This window comes from Amblyraja radiata, chromosome 2 (assembly GCF_010909765.2).
Source record: "Amblyraja radiata isolate CabotCenter1 chromosome 2, sAmbRad1.1.pri, whole genome shotgun sequence".
NCBI classification, from domain to species: domain Eukaryota; kingdom Metazoa; phylum Chordata; class Chondrichthyes; order Rajiformes; family Rajidae; genus Amblyraja; species Amblyraja radiata.
The window spans coordinates 120531903-120553168 of NC_045957.1; the positions used below are offsets into that span (position 1 = coordinate 120531903).

Consider the following 21266-nt stretch of genomic DNA (forward strand, 5'->3'; position numbering starts at 1 on the left):
GAACGTTGCTTCTCGGACTGGAGGCCTGTGACTAGTGGTGTGCCTCAGGGTTTGGTGCTGGGCCCGTTACTGTTTGTCATCTACATCAATGATGTGGATGAGAACATACAGGGCAAGATTAGCAAGTTTGATGATGATATTAAAGTAGGTGACATTACATAGAGTGAAGATGGCTGTGAAAGATTGCAGCAGGATCTGGATCGATTGGCCAGGTGGGCTGAGGAATGGTTGATGGAATTTAATACAGAGAAGTGTGAGGCGTTGCATTTTGGGAAGTCTAACTAGGGCAGGACCTACACAGTGATTGGTAGGGCTCTGGGTAGTGCAGAGCAGAGGGATCTAGGAGAGCTGGTAAATAGTTCATTGAAAGTGGCATCACACTTTCAGGTTGGTTAAGAAGGCTTCTGAAACATTGTCCTTCATCAGTTAGTGTATCGAATATAGAAGTTAGGAGGTCATATTGCAGTTTAATTTAGAGATTCAGCCTAGAAACAGGCCCTTCAGCTCACCTAGTCCACACTGTCCAGCAATCCCTGCACATTAACACTACCCTACGCACACTCGGGACAATTTACATTTATACCAAGCCAATTAACCTACAAACCTGCAGGTCTTTGGAGTGACAATAGACAATAGACAATAGGTGCAGGAGTAGGCCATACGGCCCTTCGAGCCCACACCGCCATTCAATGTGATCATGGCTGATCATCCACAATCAGTACCCCGTTCCTGCCTTCTCCCCATATCCCCTGACTCCACTATCTTTAAGAGCCCTATCTAGCTCTCTCTTGAAAGCATCCAGAGAACCTGCCACCACCGCCCTCTGAGGCAGAGAATTCCACAGACTCACCACTCTCTGTGAGAAAAAGTGTTTTCTCGTCTCCTTATTCTTAACACCCAGGGCTAGGCTAGGATTTTATTCCTCGAAGCGCAGGAGGATGATGGGTGACCTTATAGAGGTGTACAAAATCATAAGAGGAATAGGTCAGGTAAATGCACAGTATTATGCCCAGAGTAGGAGGAATCGAGAACCAGAGGACAGAGGTTTAAGGTGAGGGGGGGGAAAGATTTAAGAGGAACCTGAGGGGTAACCTTTTTAGAGAAAGGGTGGTGGGTGTATGGAACGAACTGCTGGAGGATGTCCGAGAACACTGATGTAATCATAAAGAAAGCACATCAGCGCCTCTACTTCCTGAGAAGGTTACAGAGAGTCGGGATGTCAAGGAGGACTCTCTCTAACTTCTACAGGTGCACAGTGGAGAGCATGCTGACCAGTTGCATCGTGGCTTGGTTCGGAAACTTGAGCGCCCTGGAGCGAAAAAGACTACAAAAAGTAGTAAACACTGCCCAGTGCATCACCGGCTCTGACCTCCCTTCCATCGAGGGGATCTATCGCAGTCGCTGCCTCAAAAAGGCTGGCAGCATCATCAAGGACCCACACCATCCTGGCCACTCACTCATCTCCCCGCTACCTTCAGGTAGAAGGTACAGGAGCCTGAAGACTGCAATGACCAGTTTCAGGAATAGCTGCTTCCCCACAGCCTTCAGGCTATTAAACTCGGCTCGGACAAAACTCTGAACATTAATAGCCCATAATCTGTTTATTTGCACTTTATCTGTGTATTTATTCATGTGTGTATATATTTATACAATGGTATATGGACACACTGATCTGTTCTGTATTCATGCCTACTATGTTCTGGTGTGCTAAAGCAAAGCAAGAATTTCATTGTCCTATCAGGGACACATGACAATAAACTCTCTCTCTTGAACTCTCTCTCTATTTGATGAATGAATGAATGAATAAATTTATTGGCCAAGTATTCACATACAAGGAATTTGCCTTGGTGCTCCACCCACAAGTGACAACATGACATACAGTGACAGTTAAGAATGACACATCAAACATTAATAATTGATGCAGGGACTATCATAATATTGGCATCTACATGGATAGGACTTTTAGAGAGATATGGGCCAAAGGGCAGGCAGGTAGGACAAGTGTAGATGGGACATTGTTGGCCAGTGTGGTGAAGTTGGGCCGAAGGACCTGTTTCCACGCTGTATCACTGTCTGAAAATGTAAATAACATCCTTTATTTATTCAAGAAGGAACTGCAGTTGCTGGAAAAATCGAAGGTGGACAAAAATGCTGGAGAAACTCAGCGGGAGAGCCAGCATTCGCTCCATAGATGCTGCCTCACCCGCTGAGTTGCTCCAGCATTTTTGTCCACCTCCTTTATTTATTCATTCAGTTTTAATCTGTACATTACCTGCTTGATGATCTTTTCTATTTGGGCAAATATTTTCTTTGCGCCCTCCTCTGCATTTCCATCATCTTCGATGATCTATTAAATAAATAATAGAAATTATTAATGGTTCAGCTGAGACACTCAAGACAACGATTTAAGACAAGATGGATATAAGGAAGGCATTTTATCGGGGCACATCAGAACATGGTTGGGAGCAGCTCCATTCAAGATGTGGCAAGGTGGTGCAGCGGTAGAGTTGCTGCCTCACAGCACCAGGTTCAATACTGACTACGGGTGCTGTCAGTACGGAGTTTGTACGTTCTCCCCATGACCTGCGTGCGTTTTCGGTATAATTGTGATTTGCCTCTTGTGTGGGATGGTCCTAGTGAATGTGGTGATCGCTGGCCTGAGGTCGAAAGGCCTGTTTCTGCGTTGTATCTCTAAAGTCTACAGGAAACTGTTCATATCAACAGAAAGATCTGGAACCAGAGGACATAGATTTTTGGCGGCTTGGTGAAACCATGCCATGTTCTCCACAGATGCTGCCTGACCCGCTGAGTTACTCCAGCACTAGGTGAAACGTCACCTATCCATGTTCTCCACAGATGCTGCCTGACCCGCTGAGCTACTCCAGCACTCTGTGAAACGTCACCTATCCATGTTCTCCACAGATGCTGCCTGACCCGCTGAGTTACTCCAGCACTCTGTGAAACGTCACCTATCCGTGTTCTCCACAGATAGACAATAGACAATAGGTGTAGGAGTAGGCCATTCGGCCCTTCGAGCCAGCACCGTCATTCAATGTGATCATGGCTGATCATCCCCAATCAGTACCCCGTTCCTGCCTTCTCCCCATATCCCCTGACGCTATTTTTAAGAGCCCTATCTAGCTCTCTCTTGAAAGCAATGAACCTGTCTCCACCGCCCTCTGAGGCAGAGAATTCCACAGACTCACCACTCCCTGTGAGAAAAATTGTTCCTCGGCTCCGTTCTAAATGGCTTACTCCTTATTCTTAAACTGTAGCCCCTGGTCTGGACTCGCCCAACATCGGGAAAATGTTTCCTGCCTCCAGCGTGTCCAAACCCTTAACAATCTTATATGTTTCAATGAGATCCCCGCGCATCCTTCTAAACTCCAGAGAGTAAAAGCCCAGCTGCTCCATTCTCTCAGCATATGACAGTCCTGCCATCGCGGGAATTAACCTTGTAAACCTACGCTGCACTCCCTCAATAGCAAGAATGTCCTTCCTCAAATTAGGGGACAAAAACTGCACACAATACTCCAGGTGTGGTCTCACTAGGGCTCTGTACAACTGCAGAAGGACCTCTTTGCTCCTATACTCAACTCCTATACTCAACTCCTCTTGTTATAAAGGCCAACATGCCATTCGCTTTCTTCACTGCCTGCTGTACCTGCATGCTTACCTCCAGCACTTTGTGAAACGTCACCTATCCACGTTCTCCACAGATGCTGCCTGACCCGCTAAGTTACTCCAGCACTCTGTGAAACGTCACCTATCCATGTTCTCCACAGATGCTGCCTGACCCGCTGAGTTACTCCAGCAAGTGTAGACCCAATCACAGCTTTTAAAGGGAACTGGATATAAGTATTTGGAAAATAACGTTCCAGAGTTAATAACAAAAAGCTAAGGAATTAAGCTTGCGAACTGTGAGGTGGATGCTATGAGGATGCAGGGTGACATGGACAGGTTGGGTGAGTGGGCAGATGCATGGCAGATGTAGTTTAATGCAGATAAATGTGAGGTTATCCACTTTGGTAGTAAAACCAGGAAGGCAGATTATTATGTAAATGGTGTCAAGTTGGGAAAAGAGGAAGTACAACGGGATCTGTGGGTCCTTGTTCATCAGTCCAAGAAAGTAAGCATGCAGGTACAGCAGTGAAGAAAGCGAATTGCATGTTGGTCTTCATGACAAGAGCAGTTGAGTATAGGAGCAAAGAGGTCCTTCTGCAGTTGTACAGAGCCCTAGTGAGACCACACCTGGAGTACTGTGTGCAGTTTTGGTCCCCTAATTTGAGGAAGGACATTCTTGCTATTGAGGGAGTGCAGCGTAGGTTTATAAGGTTAATTCATGGGATGGTGGGACTGTCATGTGCTGAGAGAATGGAGCGGCTGGGGTTGTATACGCTGAGGTTTAGAAGGCTGAGAGGAGATCTTATTGAAACATATAAGATTATTAAGGGTTTGGACACGCTAGAGGCAGGAATGCCTTCCTTATACCCATATATCTGGACCCCTGGTTCTGGTCTCCTGCAACATCGGAGGCAGCTGCTCCCTCCAATGTTGGGGGAGTCCAGAACCAGAGGCCACGCAGTTTAAGAATAAGGCGTAAGCCATTTAGAACGGAGACGAGGAAAAACATTTTCATACAGAGTTGTGAGTGTGGAATTATTTGCCTCAGAGGGCGGTGGAGGCCGGTTCTCTGGATACTTTCAAGAGAGAGCTAGATAGGGCTCGTAAAGATAGCGTAGTCAGGGGATATGGGGAGAAGGCAGGAACGGGGTACTGATTGTGGATGATCAGCCATGATCACATTGGGGACCCCGATGGAGTACGGGGGAGAAAGCTGGGAAAGAGAGGTGGGGGGGGTGGGGGGGGGGCAAAGCCTGGCTAGTGATGGGTGGATACAGGTGATGGGGTGGGGGGGGATGGACAGATGGGCGGAGTAAGTGACAAAGGCTGGAGGTGAAAAGGAGACAAAAGAGTGTCAGGTAAAGAGAGAAGTGGAGGAGTGAGATGTGAAGCCGGAGGGAGGGATATGGAATGGGACGGGGGGAGGGGAACGGGGGGGGGAAGAAGGGGGGGATAAAGGGAAATTGAATAATTTCCTGGTACTGCAGAGTTCAGTTTCAGCACTATATTTCACTCATTTATTTAAGATGTCAGTAACGGGCATGTCCCACTTACGACCTTTACAGGCGACTGCCAGCACCCGTCATAGATCGACGAACGTTTGCAACATGTTGAAAATTCAACGGCGACCAGAAAGGCGCAACGACTATTCGGAGACCGCTCACGACCGTATGGTTGTGAGAAGTCTCCTATGGTCGCGAGAGGTCTCCAAAGACGTCTCCGTAGCGTCTTTCTGGTCGCTGCTGAATTTTCAACATGTTGGAAATTTTCGGAGACCGATGACGGGTGCCGGCAGTCGCCGAAAAGGTCGCGTAAGTGGGACAGGCCCTTAACAGCTACGCAAGCCCAGGACTGCCAATAAATGACAGCACAGATTTCAGATCAGAAGACTTTCAGAATGCTTTGTTGAAATGGCTTCACCACAACAGGATACTTACACTTAAAATATAGCAGAAAATGCATACCATAAATTCATCCATGCTGCATTAAAACAATGTTAGACAGGTTAAAATCAAATGCGCAGTACAGTTAGCAATTACTCGCAATTAGATTGTTTTAGTATTTTAACTGCACTTTAAGATCCATTTTTACATTTCATACAAGTTAACAATATGTATTTAACACACACGATAGCTTTGATTGTTTTCAATATACGATAGATTCTTTGAAAGGCATAATTCACCCATTTAAAGCACATTTTACTCCGGCGGACCAGCATTTCAACTCCCCCTCCCATTCCCAATCTGATCTTTCTGTCCTGCGCCTCCTCCATTGTCAGAGTGAGGCCTAGCGCAAATTGGAGCAGCAGCACCTCATATTTCGCTCGGGCAGCTTACACCCCAGCGGTATGAACATTGACTTCTCTAACTTCAGATAGCCCTTGCTTTCCCTCTCTCTCTCCATCCCCTCCCGCTTCCCAGTTCTCCCACCAGTCTTACTGTCTCCGACTACATTCTATCTCTGTCCCGCCCCCTCCCCTGACATCGGTCTGAAGAAGGGTCTCGACCCGAAACATCGCCCATTCCTTCTCACCATAGATGCTGCCTGTCCCGCTGAGTTACTCCAGCATTTTGTGCCTACAACATTTTTCTCGACTTTAATTGTTATAATTTGATCTTTCAAGAGAGAGCTAGATAGGGCTCTTAAAAATAGTGGAGTCAGGGGATATGGGGAGAAGGCAGGAACGGGGTACTGATTGGGGATGATCAGCCATGATCACATTGAATGGCGGTGCTGGCTCAAAGTGCCGAATGGCCTACTCCTGCACCTATTGTCTATTGATACACATCAGTATGCATATTGTCATAATGCAAATGTATTTGTTTAAATTTATTTAGTGCAGTAGAGTTGCTGCCTCACAGCGCCAGAGTCCCGGGTTCCATCCTGACTACGGGTGCTGTCTGTACGGAGTTTGCACGTTCACCCTGTGACCTGCGTGGGTTTTCTCTGGGCGCTCTGGTTTCCTCCCACATCCCGAAGACGTGCAGGTTTGTGGGTTAATTAGCTTTAGAAAAATTATAAATTGTCCCTATGTGTGTACCAAAAGTGTTAGTGTGCGGGGTGATCGCTGGTCGGCGCAGACTGGGTGGGCCAAAGGGCCTGTTTCCGCACTGTGTCTATGTTAGCTACTGTGAATTACCGCGAATACAGGCGGGTAATAGGAGAATCGGGCTTGATAATATAGGCACAAGAGAAAATAGATAGTTTACAAGGTCATAGGGAATAGGAGTAGAATTAGCCAATTCAGCCCTTCAAGTCTACTCCGACATTCAATCATGGCTGATCTCTCTCTTTCTCCTAACCCCATTTTCCTGCCTTCTCCCCATAACCCCTGACACCCGTACTAATCAAGAATCTGTCTATCTCTACCTTGAAAATATCCACTGACTTGGCCTCCACAGCCTTCTGTGGCAAAGAATGCCACAGATTCACCACCCTCTGACTAAAGAAATGTGTCCTCATCTCCTTCCTCAAAGAGCGTCCTTTATTTCTGAGCTCTAGTGATCTCTAGTCCTAGACTCTCCCACTAGTGGAAACATCCTCCCCACATCCACTCTAACCAGGCCTTTCACTATTCTGTACGTTTCAATGAGATCCCCTTTTCATTCTTCTAAACTCCTGCAAGTACAGGCCCAGTGCCGTCAAACGCTCATCATATGTTAACCTGGTAATTCCTGGGATAATTCTAGTAAACCTCCTCTGGACCCTCTCCAGAGCCCGCACATCCTTCCTCAGATATGGGGTCCAAAACTGCTCACAATATTCCAAATGCGGCCTGACCAGCGCCTTATAGAGCCTCAGCATTGCATCCCTGTTTTTGTATACAAGCCCCCTTGAAATAAATGCTAGCATTGAGTTTGCTTTCGTTACTACCAATAAAATAAGCACGAGAGGAAAAAAAATAGTTTTGAAGGAAAACCTAGGGCAGGGGTGGGGAAACTTTTCATGTTGGAATGCCGCATCAAGTTAGCTGTAATCTAATAAGGCCACATCCAAGAAACTTCAATTAGATGTACTTCAAAATGTCCATTATTTTGTTAAAATAACCCTCATGACTTGCTAATGTTTTAATTGTGACCGTCAGTCGGGGAGGATTATTTTGTTGAATCTTCTTTTACTCTTTGGTATTTTAAATAAGTTAATTTTAAGATTAAAATTAAAATAATAAAAGACGAACTAAAAACATATTAATAAAAATAAAAGGATCTGTTCTACAAAATTTGGATTCATTCAAAAGGCCGCACTAAATGGGCTAGAAGGCCGCATTGGGCCTTAAGGCCGCAGGTTCCCCACCCCTGGCCTAGGGGAACGGGACTGCTGGAAGCCTGGGCTCAACTGCCTCCATCTACGTCATTATAACACTGTAAACATATTGAATCTGAAAGTTGCCATGACTGATCCAAGATGTTTGGGTTTTTAGGGCTTACTAAGTGAGCCTCAGAAGCAGTGTGGTTTGTCAAAGATAGACACAAAATGCAGGAGTAACTCAGCAGGTCAGGCAGTCCAGAGTCAACACGGCTTTCCCCACAAACGTTAAGTATCGTGCTATTTATTGAATGAGGCACAGAACCACATGCAGTGGTGGGAGGCCAGTGAAATAGTGAAAGGCCTGGATATAGTGGATGTGGACAGGGTGTTTCCACTAGTGGAAGAGTCTAGGACTAGAGGTCACAGCCTCAGAATTAAAGGGCGCTCCTTTAGAAAGGAGGTGAGGAGGAACTTCTTTAGTCAGAGGGCAGTTAATCTGTGGAAGTCATTGCCACAGAGGGCTGTGGAGGCCAAGTCAGTGGATATATTTAAGGCAGAGATTGACAGGTTCTTGATTAGTACGGGTGTCAGGGGTTATGGGGTGAAGGCAGGAGAATGGGGTTGGGAGGGAGAGATAGATCAGCCATGATAGAATGGCGGAGTAGACATGATGGGCTGAATGGTCTAAGTCTGCTCCTTTATGAGGCAAAACATTTCATAATGCAATGCGTCCTATTTACTTCGCTCCATAGATGCTGCCGCACCTGCTGAGTTTCTCCAGCATTTTTGTCTACCTTCGATTGTCCAACATCTGCAGTTCCTTTATGATCATAGTGCAATAATCCAAGTGGAAAGAGCAGCCACTATTATTGACAGGCTAACGTTGCTATTATCACGTATGAACATGAACTTAGACTCGTAGATACAAAATGCTGAAGTAACTCAGCGGGACATGCAGCGTTTCTGGAGAGGAGGAACTGGGTGACGTTTCGGGTCGAGACCCTTCTTCAGACTGAGGGACCCGATTCTGCTCCAGCATTGTGTGTCTAGCTTCGATTTAAACCAGCATCTGCAGTTCTTTCCTAGACATGAACTTAGACTCGATGGGAAGAATGGCCTAATTCTGCCCCAATAAGAGGCTAAAAGTTTAATTGAGTAGTCTTAGAGTCATAGAGTAACACAGTGTGGAAACAGGCCCTTCGGCCCAACTGGCCCAACTGGCCCACACCGGCCAACAATGTCCCAGCTACACGTCCCACTTGCCTGCGTTTGATCCATAACTCTCCAAACCTGTCCTATCCATGTACCTGTCCAACAGTTTCTTAAACGATGGGATAGTCCCAGCCTCAACTACCTCCTCTGGCAGCTTGTTCCATACACCCACCACCCTCTGTGTGGAAAAGTTACCCCTCAGATTCCTATTAAATCTTTTCCCCTTCACCTTCAACCTATGCCCTCTAGTCCTGAATTCCCCTACTCTGGGCAAGAGACTCTGTGCATCTACCCGATCTATTCCTCCCGATTTTCTACACCTCTATAAGATCACCCCTCATCCTCCTGTGCTCCATGGAATAGAGACCCAGCCTCCTCAACCTCTCCCTCTAGCTCACACCCTTTAGTCCTGGCTACATCCTCGTAAATCTTTTCTGAACCCTTTCAAGCTTGACAATATCTTTCCTTTTACATGAACCCAGAACTGAACGCAATATTCTAAATGCGCTCACCAACGTCTTATACAACTGCAACATGACCTCCCAACGCAATACTCTGACTGATGAAGGCCAAATTGCCAAAAGCCTTGTTGACCAACTTATCGGAAGCTCCTACCGCAGATCTGTGGACAGTAATACCGGGAGCCCGCGGGTCCCTGGTGGGAGACCGTTTTTCAGGGCTTCCGCAACGGCGACATCTCCCGCCCGAGTTGCGGGGTTGAAGATTACCTGGAGCGGGGTCTACATCACCGCCCCGCGCGGCTTGGAATGGCTGCGGGACTTTGTGAGCGCCCGCCGGGGCTCCAACACCAAGAGCCCGCCGGGGCTCCAACACCAAGACCCTGTGCGTGGCCTTGCATCACCCGGCGTGGCTTTAATGGCTGCGGGACATTTAACATCGCCCGCCGGGGGCTTTGACTCTGTCTTTGACTCTGACATGGGGGGAGAGGGGAGTGCAGGGGAGAGATATGATTAAGTTTTGCCTTCCATCACAGTGAGGAGGACTCACTGTGATGGATGTTTATGTGAATTGAATTGTGTTGGTATGTGTCTTGGTTCTTTTTTTGTATGGCTGCAGAAACCAAATTTCGTTTGAACCTCATGTGAGGTTCAAATGACAAATAAAAGGTATTGTATTGTATTGTATCTACCTGCGACTCGACCTTCAAGGAACCATGCACCTGTACTCCTAGATCCCACTGCTCTACAACACAACCCAGAGGCCGACCATTTACTGTGTAGGTCCTGCCCTTGTTCGACGTCCCAAAATGCAACACCTCACACTTTTCTGTATTAAATTCCATCAACCATTCCTCCGCCCACCTTGCCAATCGATCCAGATCCTGCTGCAATCGTTCACAACCATCTTCACTATCTGCAAAACCACTCACTTTTGTATCATCCATGGAATAGAGACACAGCCCACTCAACCTCTCCCTATAGCTCACGCCCTCTAGTGCTGGCAACATCCTTGTAAATCTTCTCTGCACCCTTTCCAGCTAATTACATTTCGAAGAAAAGTCAAAGTACAATGAGCGACAGGACCCTCCAGCCAGAGTTCCCCATCGCTGCACACATCACCTTGGCTCGTTGGGAATCATTTGCATCCGATATTTTTCCGATCAGTCGGAGCGCTTCCTCAGAACCGCCACCAGTCTCTGACAGGCTGTGGTAGATCACCAGAGGTTTGGTCTCAGAGTTCTTCAGGAAACATTCTTCGCAGTCCTCTTCCATGGATCTTGTGCAAACAGGGAAAAAAAGCCCAAGGATCACAGTTCTAAAGCAAAAACACTGGAGGGTGCGCTAAATTGGTTTATTTGATCAGTACGGGTGTCAGGGGTTATGGGGAGAAGGCAGGAGAATGGGGTTGGGATGGAGAGATAGATCACACGTTTGAATGGCAAAGTAGACTTGATGGGCCAAATGGCCTAATTCTGCTCCTATCACATAACCTTATGAGGTTTAAGTAAGTAAGTAAGTTTACTGGCCAAGTATTGAATTTGCCTTGGTGCTCCGCCCACAAGTAACAACATGACATACAGTGACAGTTACGAATGACCCAGAAAACACTAATAATAATAAAACATTAACGATAAAACACCATTGATCAAGCATGTGAACCAACAAAATACCAGATCAAAGGGAGGCTACAGATTTTTGGCTGTTGAGTAGAGCAACTACTCGTGGATAAAAGCTGTTTTTATGTCTGGCTGTGGCAGCTTTGACAGTCCGGAGTCGCCTTCCAGAGGGAAGTGATTCAAAGAGTTTGTGGCCAGGGTGAGAGGGGTCAGAGATGATCTTACCCACTCGCTTCCTGGCCCTTGCAGTGTACAGTTCATCAATGGATGGAAGGTTGCAGCCAATAACCTTCTCTGGTTTAGTTTAGTGTACAAAATCTTCTTCTTCTTGCGTACGGCGTGTACAGCCTAAAGTTGTAAGACAACTTGTTCTGTTTGATCTTGTTTGTGCATGCCAGGTTGATTGCATTCGTCGAAACAGGGAGGACCACCTGAAGGTTGCAATCTCCCACCCCAGTGTACGAAATGATACAATAGAATTTTATTTATCCCAGGAGGGAAATTGATCTGCCAACAGTCATAAGACACAAAACACATGAAAAATGAAAGTAAAGTGACGAGTGGATAGGTGCTGAAGCAAGGATCCTATAGCGGATCTATCGGATCTTTGTGCTGGAGTAACTCAGCGGGTCAGGCAGCATCTCTGTGTTTATTTGTAATCTGTTTGGAGTACAGAGGCAAATAAATAAATGATCGGTCTTTGTCCCAAACACTATGGAAGGCACTGTACAGTTTCTCTCGCCAAGCTGCTGCCTGACCCGCTGAGTTACTCCAGCACTCTGTGAAATGTCACCTATCCATGTTCTCCACAGATGCTGCCTGACCCGCTGAGTTATTCCAGCACTCTGTGAAACGTCACCTATCCATGTTCTACAGAGATGCTGCCTGACCCGCTGAGTTATTCCAGCACTCTGTGAAACGTCACCTATCCATGTTCTACAGAGATGCTGCCTGACCCGCTGAGTTACTCCAGCACTCTGTGTCTATCTTTATTTTTAAATGGTTACATAAATATCCTTACCTGGGCAAAGCAGCACCGAGGAAGGCAAGACACAAGGAGCTTTTCTCAATCTCCCACCTTCTCTCCGTTAAGTATTGGTGTGAATTCTCCACTGGGAAATGTACCATGAGGAAAAAGTGACCAAGGCTCTCGCAGATTGTTTGCAGCTTCGGAGAGTATTCCTGTGAGCACCAGAAGCCACATTGTCATAACAATCACATCCTCACCATAACAGCAAACCGTTGACACACAGTTGAAGGGGTGTAGACAAGAGAACTCAGCCCATGAATGGTGGACGAAATGTGTAAGAAAGAACTGCAGATGCTGGTAAAATCGAAGGTAGACACAAAACGCTGGAGTAACTCAGCGAGTCAGGCAGCATCTTGGGAGAGAAGGAATAGGTGACGTTTCGGGTCGAGACCCTTCTTCAGACTCGACCCGAAACGTCACCCATTCCTTCTCTCCAGAGATGCTGCCTGACCCGCTGAGTGACTCCAGCACTCTGTGAAACGTCACCTATCCATGTTCCCCAGAGATGCTGCCTGACCCGCTGAGTTACTCCAGCACTCTGTGAAACGTCACCTATCCGTGTTCTCCACAGATGCTGCCTGACCCGCTGAGTTATTCTATCATTTCGTGTCTGCCATAAATGGTGGAGATTGAGTCATAGAGTGATACAGCAGATAAACAAGCCCTTCGGCCAAACTTGCCCACACCGACCAACATGTCCCATCTACAGCACTCTGACTTTCCCTACCATTCCTTGACCTCACCATCTCCATCGCAGGGGACAGACTCCTGACCGACATACATTACAAACCCACTGACTCACATGGCTATCTGGACTACACGTCTTCCCACCCTGCCCCCTGTAAAGACTCCATCCCCTACTCCCAATTCCTCCGCCTACGCCGCATCTGTTCCCAGGATGAGACATTTCATACCAGGGCATCGGAAATGTCCTCGTTCTTCAGGGAACGGGGATTCCCCTCCGCCACCATAGATGAGGCTCACACCAGGGTCTCATCCATACCCCGTAACACTGCTCTCTCTCCCCATCCCCGCACACGCAACAAGGGCAGAGTCCCTCTGCTCCTCACCTTTCACCCCACCAGCCGGCAAATACAACACATAATCCTCCGCCATTTCCGCCACCTCCAACGTGACCCCACCACTTGCCACATCTTCCCATCTCCCCCCATGTCTGCCTTCCGCAAAGACCGCTCCCTCCGCAACTCCCTCGTCAATTCTTCCCTTCCCTCCCGCACCACCCCCTCCCCGGGCACTTTCCGTTGCAACCGCAAGAAATGCAACACCTGTCCCTTCACCTCCCCCCTCGACTCCATTCAAGGTCCCAAGCAGTCGTTCCAGGTGCGACAAAGGTTCACCTGTATCTCTTCCAACCTCATCTACTGCATCCGCTGCTCTAGATGTCAGCTGATTTACATCGGTGAGACCAAGCGTAGGTTGGGCGATCGTTTCGCCGAACACCTCCGCTCAGTCCGCAATAACCTACCTGACCTCCCGGTGGCTCAGCACTTCAACTCCCCCTCCCATTCCCAATCCGACCTCTCTGTCCTGGGTCTCCTCCATTGCCAGAGTGAGCAACAGCGGAAATTGGAGGAACAGCACCTCATATTCCGTCTGGGGACCTTGCGTCCTTATGGCATTAACATTGAATTCTCCCAATTTGGCTAGCCCTTGCTGTCTCCTCCCCTTCCTTAACCCTCTAGCTGTCTCCTCCCCCCCTCCCCTCCGCCCGCCCTCGGGCTCCTCCTCCTCCTCCCCTTTTCCTTCTTTCTTCCCCCCCCCCCCACCCCCCATCAGTCTGAAGAAGGGTTTCGGCCCGAAACGTCGCCTATTTCCTTCGCTCCATAGATGCTGCTGCACCCGCTGAGTTTCCCCAGCAATTTTGTGTACCTGTCCCATCTACACGTGTCCCCCCCTGTCTGCATTTGGCCCATACTCCCCTCTACCTGCCCTGTCCATGTACCTGTCTAAATGTTTCTTAAACATTGCGATAGAATCTGCAAAAGATATTGCATAGAAACAGGCCGTTTCCGTCGTGTCCACACCAACCATCGGTCTCCCTTTCACACTAGTAACCTCTTACGGACTCTTTCGAAAGCCTCTCCATCCTGTAATGGGGGCAACCAGAACTGATTCAACTGTGAGGTTCAATATGAATTACTGCTCACAATCTTTTGCCTTTGTCGTCACAGGGTACTGTTGCAATATGTGGTTTGTTGGTGTCACGAGGTCAAGCAGCATCTGTGACCACGTGCACGCTCAGTCTGCCTAAACCTACCTGATCTCCTGGTTGCTCAACACTTTCATTCCCCCTCCCATTCCCATTCTGACCTTTCTGTCCTGGGCCTCCTCCACTGTCAGAGTGAGGCCCAGCGCAAATTGGAGGAACACCACCTCATATTTCGCTTGGGTGGTTTACACCCCAGCGGTATGAACATTGACTTCTCTAATAGATCAAATAGATCCTTGTAATATCATTGCTGAGGTGACCCGTTGTCTTGTCAAAAACATTTCATTGTACCGTTGACCCTGTGTTAACCTACATATGACAAATAAAACTGAACTGAACATTCCCTCTCTCTCCATCCCCTCCCACCAGTTCTCCCACCAGTCTTACTGTCTCCCGACTACATTTTATCTCCGTACTGCCCACTCCCCTGACATCAGTCTGAAGAAGGGTCTTGACCCAAAATGTCACCCCTTCCTGAGGGCGGGAGGGGGAGGGGGGGGGTTGGAGCGCTGGAGTGCCCCTGCCTCCCGGAGTGGCGCGTCCTGCCTTGCGAGTGCATTGTGACGTCACTCAGATTTATTTTGCCAAAATGGGTGAGTAAAGAAATCGGGCTGTTTTTTAAAATTTCAACGATTAATAACTTCGGAAATACTGGTGGAAATGCGACGGGAATATGTTTATCGCCACCATGGGAAAAATGTGAGTAGGATGTGTGAAAATGGGAAGCCTGTGGCCTAGCGTTGCGACGAAGATAGGAATTAACCAGATTGACACAGAGACGCAGCGTGGGCACAAACGAAGACGAAGACTTTTAGTTATATAGAGATAGGCCAAACACAGGCAGGTGGAACTAGTGTAGATGAGGCATGTTGGTTGGCGTGGGCCGAAGGGTCTGTTTCCTCGCTGTGTCACTGAACTAAACCTTCGCTCCTCTAACCCTACTACCAGCCCCAAATCCTAGCAGCCAATCTACAAACGGTGGTGCAGCGGGTAGAGCTACTGCCTCACAGCGCCAGAGACCCGGGTTCGATCCTGACGACGGGTGCGGTCTGTATGGCATTTGTACGTTCACCCTATAACCTGCGTAGGTTTTGTATGAGATCTTCGGTTTCCTTCCACACGCCAAAGACGTACAGGTTTGTTGGATCATTGACTTGGTGTAAAATGTAAAATTGTCACTCGTGTGTGTGTGTGTGTGTGTGTGTGTGTGTGTAGGATAGTGTTAGTGTGCGGGGATTGCTGGTCGGTGCGGACTCGATTCCGCGCTGTATCTCTAAACTAAACTAAAAGCCCTGTCCCACGGTACGAGTTCATTCCAAGAGTTCTCCCGAGTTTGCCCAGATTCGAACTCTGAGATTTACGGTAATGGCCGCTCGTCGGTACTCGGGGCTCTCGTGGACATTTTTCAACATGTTGAAAAATCTTCACGAGTCTTCCCGAGCTTACCTGCTGTTAGCAAGTCTTCCCGAGTACCTGCTGTTAGCGTTAAGAGCCGCTAAGAGATGTCCCCGAGCTCCGGCGTACCCGCTACGTTCATTCTCCGTGCTTACCATGAGTTTGATTTTTTTTAAACTCAGGAGAGCTCTTGGAATGAACTCGTTCCGTGGGACAGGGCTTTAAACTAAACTCTTCCCTCCTAACCCGTCCTCTCCCCCCTCCTGCTAGTCCCACCAACACCTCCCCCCTCCTTGCAGCCAATCTACAATGCATGAGCCTGCTGATTGCTGGTAGATGCGGGCGTACCTGGAGGAAGAGGTCAACCTGCGGCTGGGTGTCTGCCGCGTTCATCAGGTAGCAGCGCGCGGTGTTGCTCCACAGGCTACGGGGCAGGGACGGCGTGACCTGCAGCAAACTTGCGACAGCCGCATCCCAGTCATCTGGAGGGAGGAAGACAGCGGCATAAAGCATCACTCCCACACCCGCTCAACAGACAATAGGTGCTGGAGTAGGCCATTCGGCCCATCGAGCCAGCACCGCCATCCAATGTGATCATGGCTGATCATCCACAATCAGTACCCCGTTCCTGCCTTCTCACCATATCCCTTGACTCCGCTATCTTAAAGAGCTCTATCTAACTCTCTTGAATGCATCCAGAGAATCGGCCTCCACTGCCCTCTGAGACAGAGAATTCCACATATCCACAACTGGGTGAAAAAGTTTTTCCTCATCTTTGTTCTAAATGGCTTACCACTTATTCTTAAGCTGTGGCCCCTGGTTCTGGACTCTCCCCCAACATAGGGAACATGTTTCCTGCCATCAGCGTATCCAATCCCTTAATAATCTTATATGTTTCAATAAGATCCCCGCTCATGCTTCTAAATTCCAGAGTGTACAAGCCCAGCCGCTCCATTCTCTCAACATATGACAGTCCCGCCATCCCGGGAATTAACCTGGTGAACCTACGTGCACCCACATACACCCATAACCCTTTGTGTTGTTCAATGTACCACCATGCCCACAGACACAACACATCATTATGTTACATCAGCCCAAGCAGCAAATTAACACATATCCCAACATGTTTCCAATAGTGGGAGAGTCTAGGACCAAAGGGCACAGCCTCTGAATAAAAGCATGTACCTCAGTACAGTTCAGTTTAGTTTATTGTCATGTGTACCGAGGTACAATGAAAAGCTTTTGTTGCATGCTAACCATTCAGCAGAAAGACAATACATGATTACAATCGAACCGTTCACAGTGTACAGATAAATGAATAACGTTTAGCGCAAGATAAAGCCAGTAAAGTCTGATCGAGGATAGTCCGAGGGTCACCAATGAGGTAGTTCAGGACTGCTCTTTAGTTGGTGAGAGGACGGTTCAGTTGCCTGATAACAGCTGTGAAGAAACTGTCCCTGAATCTGGAGGTGTGCGTTTTCACACTTCTGTACCTCTTGCCCGATGGGAGAGGGGAGAAGAGGGAGTGGCCGTGGTGCGACTGGTCCTTGATTATGCTGCTGGCCTTGCCGAGGCAGCGTGAGGTATAGATGGAGTCAATGGAACGGAGGTTGGTTTGTGCGAAGGTTTGGGCTGCATCCACAATTCTCTGCATGCCTTTACAATGAAGTTGAGGAACAATTTGCTGCATGACTCTATTTCTGGGACGTTATGTTGCAGTTGCACATGGCATCGTTCATTTTCAATACAAGTATCTTTTAAACATTGTTATAGTCCCTGCCTCAAACATATCTTCCTATGGCAGCTCGTTCCATACACCCACCACCCCCTGAATGGATAAACTAGCATCAGATGCTGCCAAATGAAAGTAAGCATGCAGGTACAGCAGGCAGTGAAGAAAGTGAATGGCATGTTGGCCTTTATAACAAGAGGAGTTAAATATAGGAGCAAAGAGGTCCTTCTGCAGTTGTACAGGGCCCTAGTGAGACCACACCAGGGGTATTGTGTGCAGTTTTGGTCGCCTAATTTGAGGAAGGACATTCTTGCTATTGAGGGAGTGCAGCGTAGGCTTACAAGGTTAATTCCCGGGATGGCGGGACTGTCATATGCTGAGAGAATGGAGCGGCTGAGCTTGTATACTCTGGAGTTTAGAAGGATGAGAGGTTATCTTATTGAAACATATAAGATTATTAAGCGGTTGAACACGCTAGAGGCAGGAAACATGTTCCCGACGTTGGGGGAGTCCAGAACCAGGGGCCACAGTTTAAGAATAAGGGGTAAGCCATTTAGAACGCAGACGAGGAAACACTTTTTCTCACAGAGAGTGGTGAGTCTGTGGAATTCTCTGTGTCAGAACCTATGTCCTCTGGTCCTCGATTCCCCTACCCTGGGCAAGAGATTCTGTGCATCTACCCGATCTATTCCTCTCATGATTTTGTACATCTCTATCCACCCCTCATCCCCCTGCACTCCATGGAATAGAGACCCAACCTACTCAACCTCTCCCTATAGCTCACACCCTCTAGTCCTGGCAACATTCTCGTATATCTTTTCTGATCCCTTTCATGCTTGACAATATCTTTCCTATAACGTGGTGCCCAGAACTGAACACAATATTCTGAATGCGGTCTCACCAACATCTTATACAACTGCAACATGACTTCCCAACTTCTATGCTCAATACTCTTGACTGATGAAGGCCAAAGTGCCGAAAGCCTTTTTGACCACCTTATCTACATGCGACTCGACCTTCAAGGAACCATGCACCTGTACTCCTAGATCCCTCTGCTCTACAACACTACTCAGAGGCCTACCATTCACTGTGTAGGTCCTGCCCTTGTTCGACGTCCCAAAATGCAACACCTCACACTTCTCTGTATTAAATTCCATCAACCATTCCTCTGCCCACCTGGCCAATCGATCCAGATCCTGCTGCAATCTTTCACAACCATCTTCACTATCTGCAAAACCAATCACTTTTGTATCATCAGCAAACTTGCTAATCTTGCCCTGTATGTTCTCATCCAAATCATTGATGTAGATGACAAACAGTAACGGGCCCAGCACCGAACCCCGAGGCACACCACTAGTCACAGGCCTCCAGTCTGAGAAGCAACCTTCCACCATCACCCTCTGCTTCCTTCCATGGAGCCAATTTGCTGTCCATTCAGCTACAGTATCTCTCCTTGGATCCCATGCGATCTAACCTTCCAGAACAGCCTACCATGCAGAACCTTGTCGAATGCCTTACTGAAGTCCATGTACACAACATCTACAGCTCTGCCCTCATCGACCTTTTTGGTCACGTCTTCAAAAAAATCAATCAGATTTGTGAGACATGACCTCCCACGTACAAAACCATGCTGACTATCCCTAATCAGCCCTTGCCCATCCAAATGCCTGTATATCTTATCCCTCAGAATACTCTCCAGTAACTTACCAACTACAGATGTTAAGCTCACCGGACTAGAGACGGAAATTAGCTACTGATTGGCTACAATCTCGCATATTTACATGCAAAATGTTCATTAATATGCACTGTCCCTATAAACAAATTATATATATATAGTTCCCAGCATTTTCCCTGCAGCCCTTCTTGAAAAGAGGCACAACATTTGCCACCCTCCAGTTTTCCGGCACCTCTCCTGTATTTAAGGACGACTCGTAAATTTCAACCAGGGCTCCTGCAATTTCCTCTCTAGTTTCCCGCAAAGTCCTCGAATATATCTGATCAGGCCCCGGAGATTTGTCTAGCTTCAAACACGACAGTACCTTCAGTACTTCTTCGACGGTAACCCTGACTGCTCTAAAGACACTTCCAGTGACTGCTCCAAGTTTCTCCGTCCTACTGTCTTTCTCCTCGGTAAATACAGAGGAGAAATACTCATTGAGGACCTTGCCCATCTCCTGTGGCTCCACACAGAGGTGACCGCTTTGATTCCTGAGAGATCCCACTCTCTCTCTAGTTACCCTTTTCCCCCTTACGTATTTATAAAATCTTTTGGGATTGTCCTTAATGCTACCCGCCAGAGCTATCTCCTGGCCCCTTTTTGCCCTTCCGATTTCCTTTTTTAGTTTACTCCTTAGTTCCCAAAACTCCTCCAGGAATGCACTTGATCCCAGCTGCCTATACCTGTCCCATGCATCCTTCTTGTTTTTGACTAGCGTCTCAATTTCCCTCGTCAGCCAAGCAATAAGTCTCTAAAGGGAAAAAGAGATACAGTGCGGCAGCAGACCCTTCTGCCCACCGAATTCCTGTACGAGCACTATCTTACACACTGTTTTTACTGAAGCCAATTACAAACCAATACGTGTTTAAGAAGGAACTGCAGATGCTGGAAAATCGAAGGTAGACATAAGTGCTGGAGAAACTCAGCGGGTGCTCCCATTGTAAATAATCCTTTATTCAAATCATCCTTTATGGACAAAGGTTTCACACAATGGAAAAATCATGGAATCAAAAATATAGGACATCTTTATGGGAAAGGTACTTTTCTTTCATTTCAAGAGTTACAACTGAATTATGGACTGCACTCAAATAATTTCTTCAGATATCTACAAATTAGAGATTATGTTAAATCTAATACACAAATTTACAGGAATAGGGAATCAGAAATTCTTGATGAATGTCTGAACAAGCATCCTAATACTGAAAAACTAATAGCTTATATTTATAACACCCTACTAAATAACGAGGTACCACCGACCGAACCATATAGATACAAATGGGAAAATGAAATAGGTCATCCTATCACGAAAGATATGTGGGACGAAAGTTTACAACAAATACATCAATGTTCATTAAATGCCAGACATACTTTAATACAATTCAAGGTCTTACATAGACTACACTTCTCTAAAATAAAACTAAATAGAATCTTCCCACAAATCTCTCCTATTTGTGATAAATGTCTACATTTAGAGGCTAATTTAACACATACGTTTGCAAACTGTATAAAACTTAAACATTTCTGGACAGATATTTTTGAAATAACTTCAGAAGTTATTAATACAAAACTGGACCCAGACACAAAATTAATAATACTTGGAATATCAGAACAAAGCTTAACACTCACAACAAACCAAAGAAACTTCCTCAATTACAGTATAATAACCGGAAAAAAATTAATATTAAAATTTTGGATAGGCCCTACAACCCCCACAATTAAAATGTGGATTACGGAAATGTCGGAGACCCTATACTTAGAAAGAATTAGACTTGTCTTAATGGACAAACAAGATCTTTTCTATAAAATTTGGGCTCCATTGATTAACTATCTGAAGGGATAGATTGGCACAGCACGAGGACCCAGCTGAAACTTGAACTCAGGAACAGATGAAAAACTATACTTTATAACCTACGAACCTATCTCCATTGATGTATTACAAGTAACCCATTCCACCTCCCTTGTTTTTCTGTTGTGTTGTTTTTTTGTTTTTTTTTTTTTCCT

General features: G+C 46.9%; 1 protein-coding gene across 1 annotated transcript in view; it reads right to left on the reverse strand.

The window, feature by feature from the left end:
• Positions 1-16329, reverse strand: part of nphp3 (nephrocystin 3) — a 59938-nt gene extending 43609 nt beyond the window's left edge. The window contains exons 1-4 of the mRNA XM_033040035.1: positions 16165-16329; positions 12183-12343; positions 10665-10821; positions 2273-2347 (exon numbers count right to left, since the gene is read on the reverse strand). Of these exons, the coding sequence (XP_032895926.1) occupies positions 2273-2347; positions 10665-10821; positions 12183-12343; positions 16165-16329 (558 nt within the window). The remainder of the gene's footprint in view (positions 1-2272; positions 2348-10664; positions 10822-12182; positions 12344-16164) is intronic.
• Between the last annotated feature and the right edge of the window lie 4937 nt (positions 16330-21266).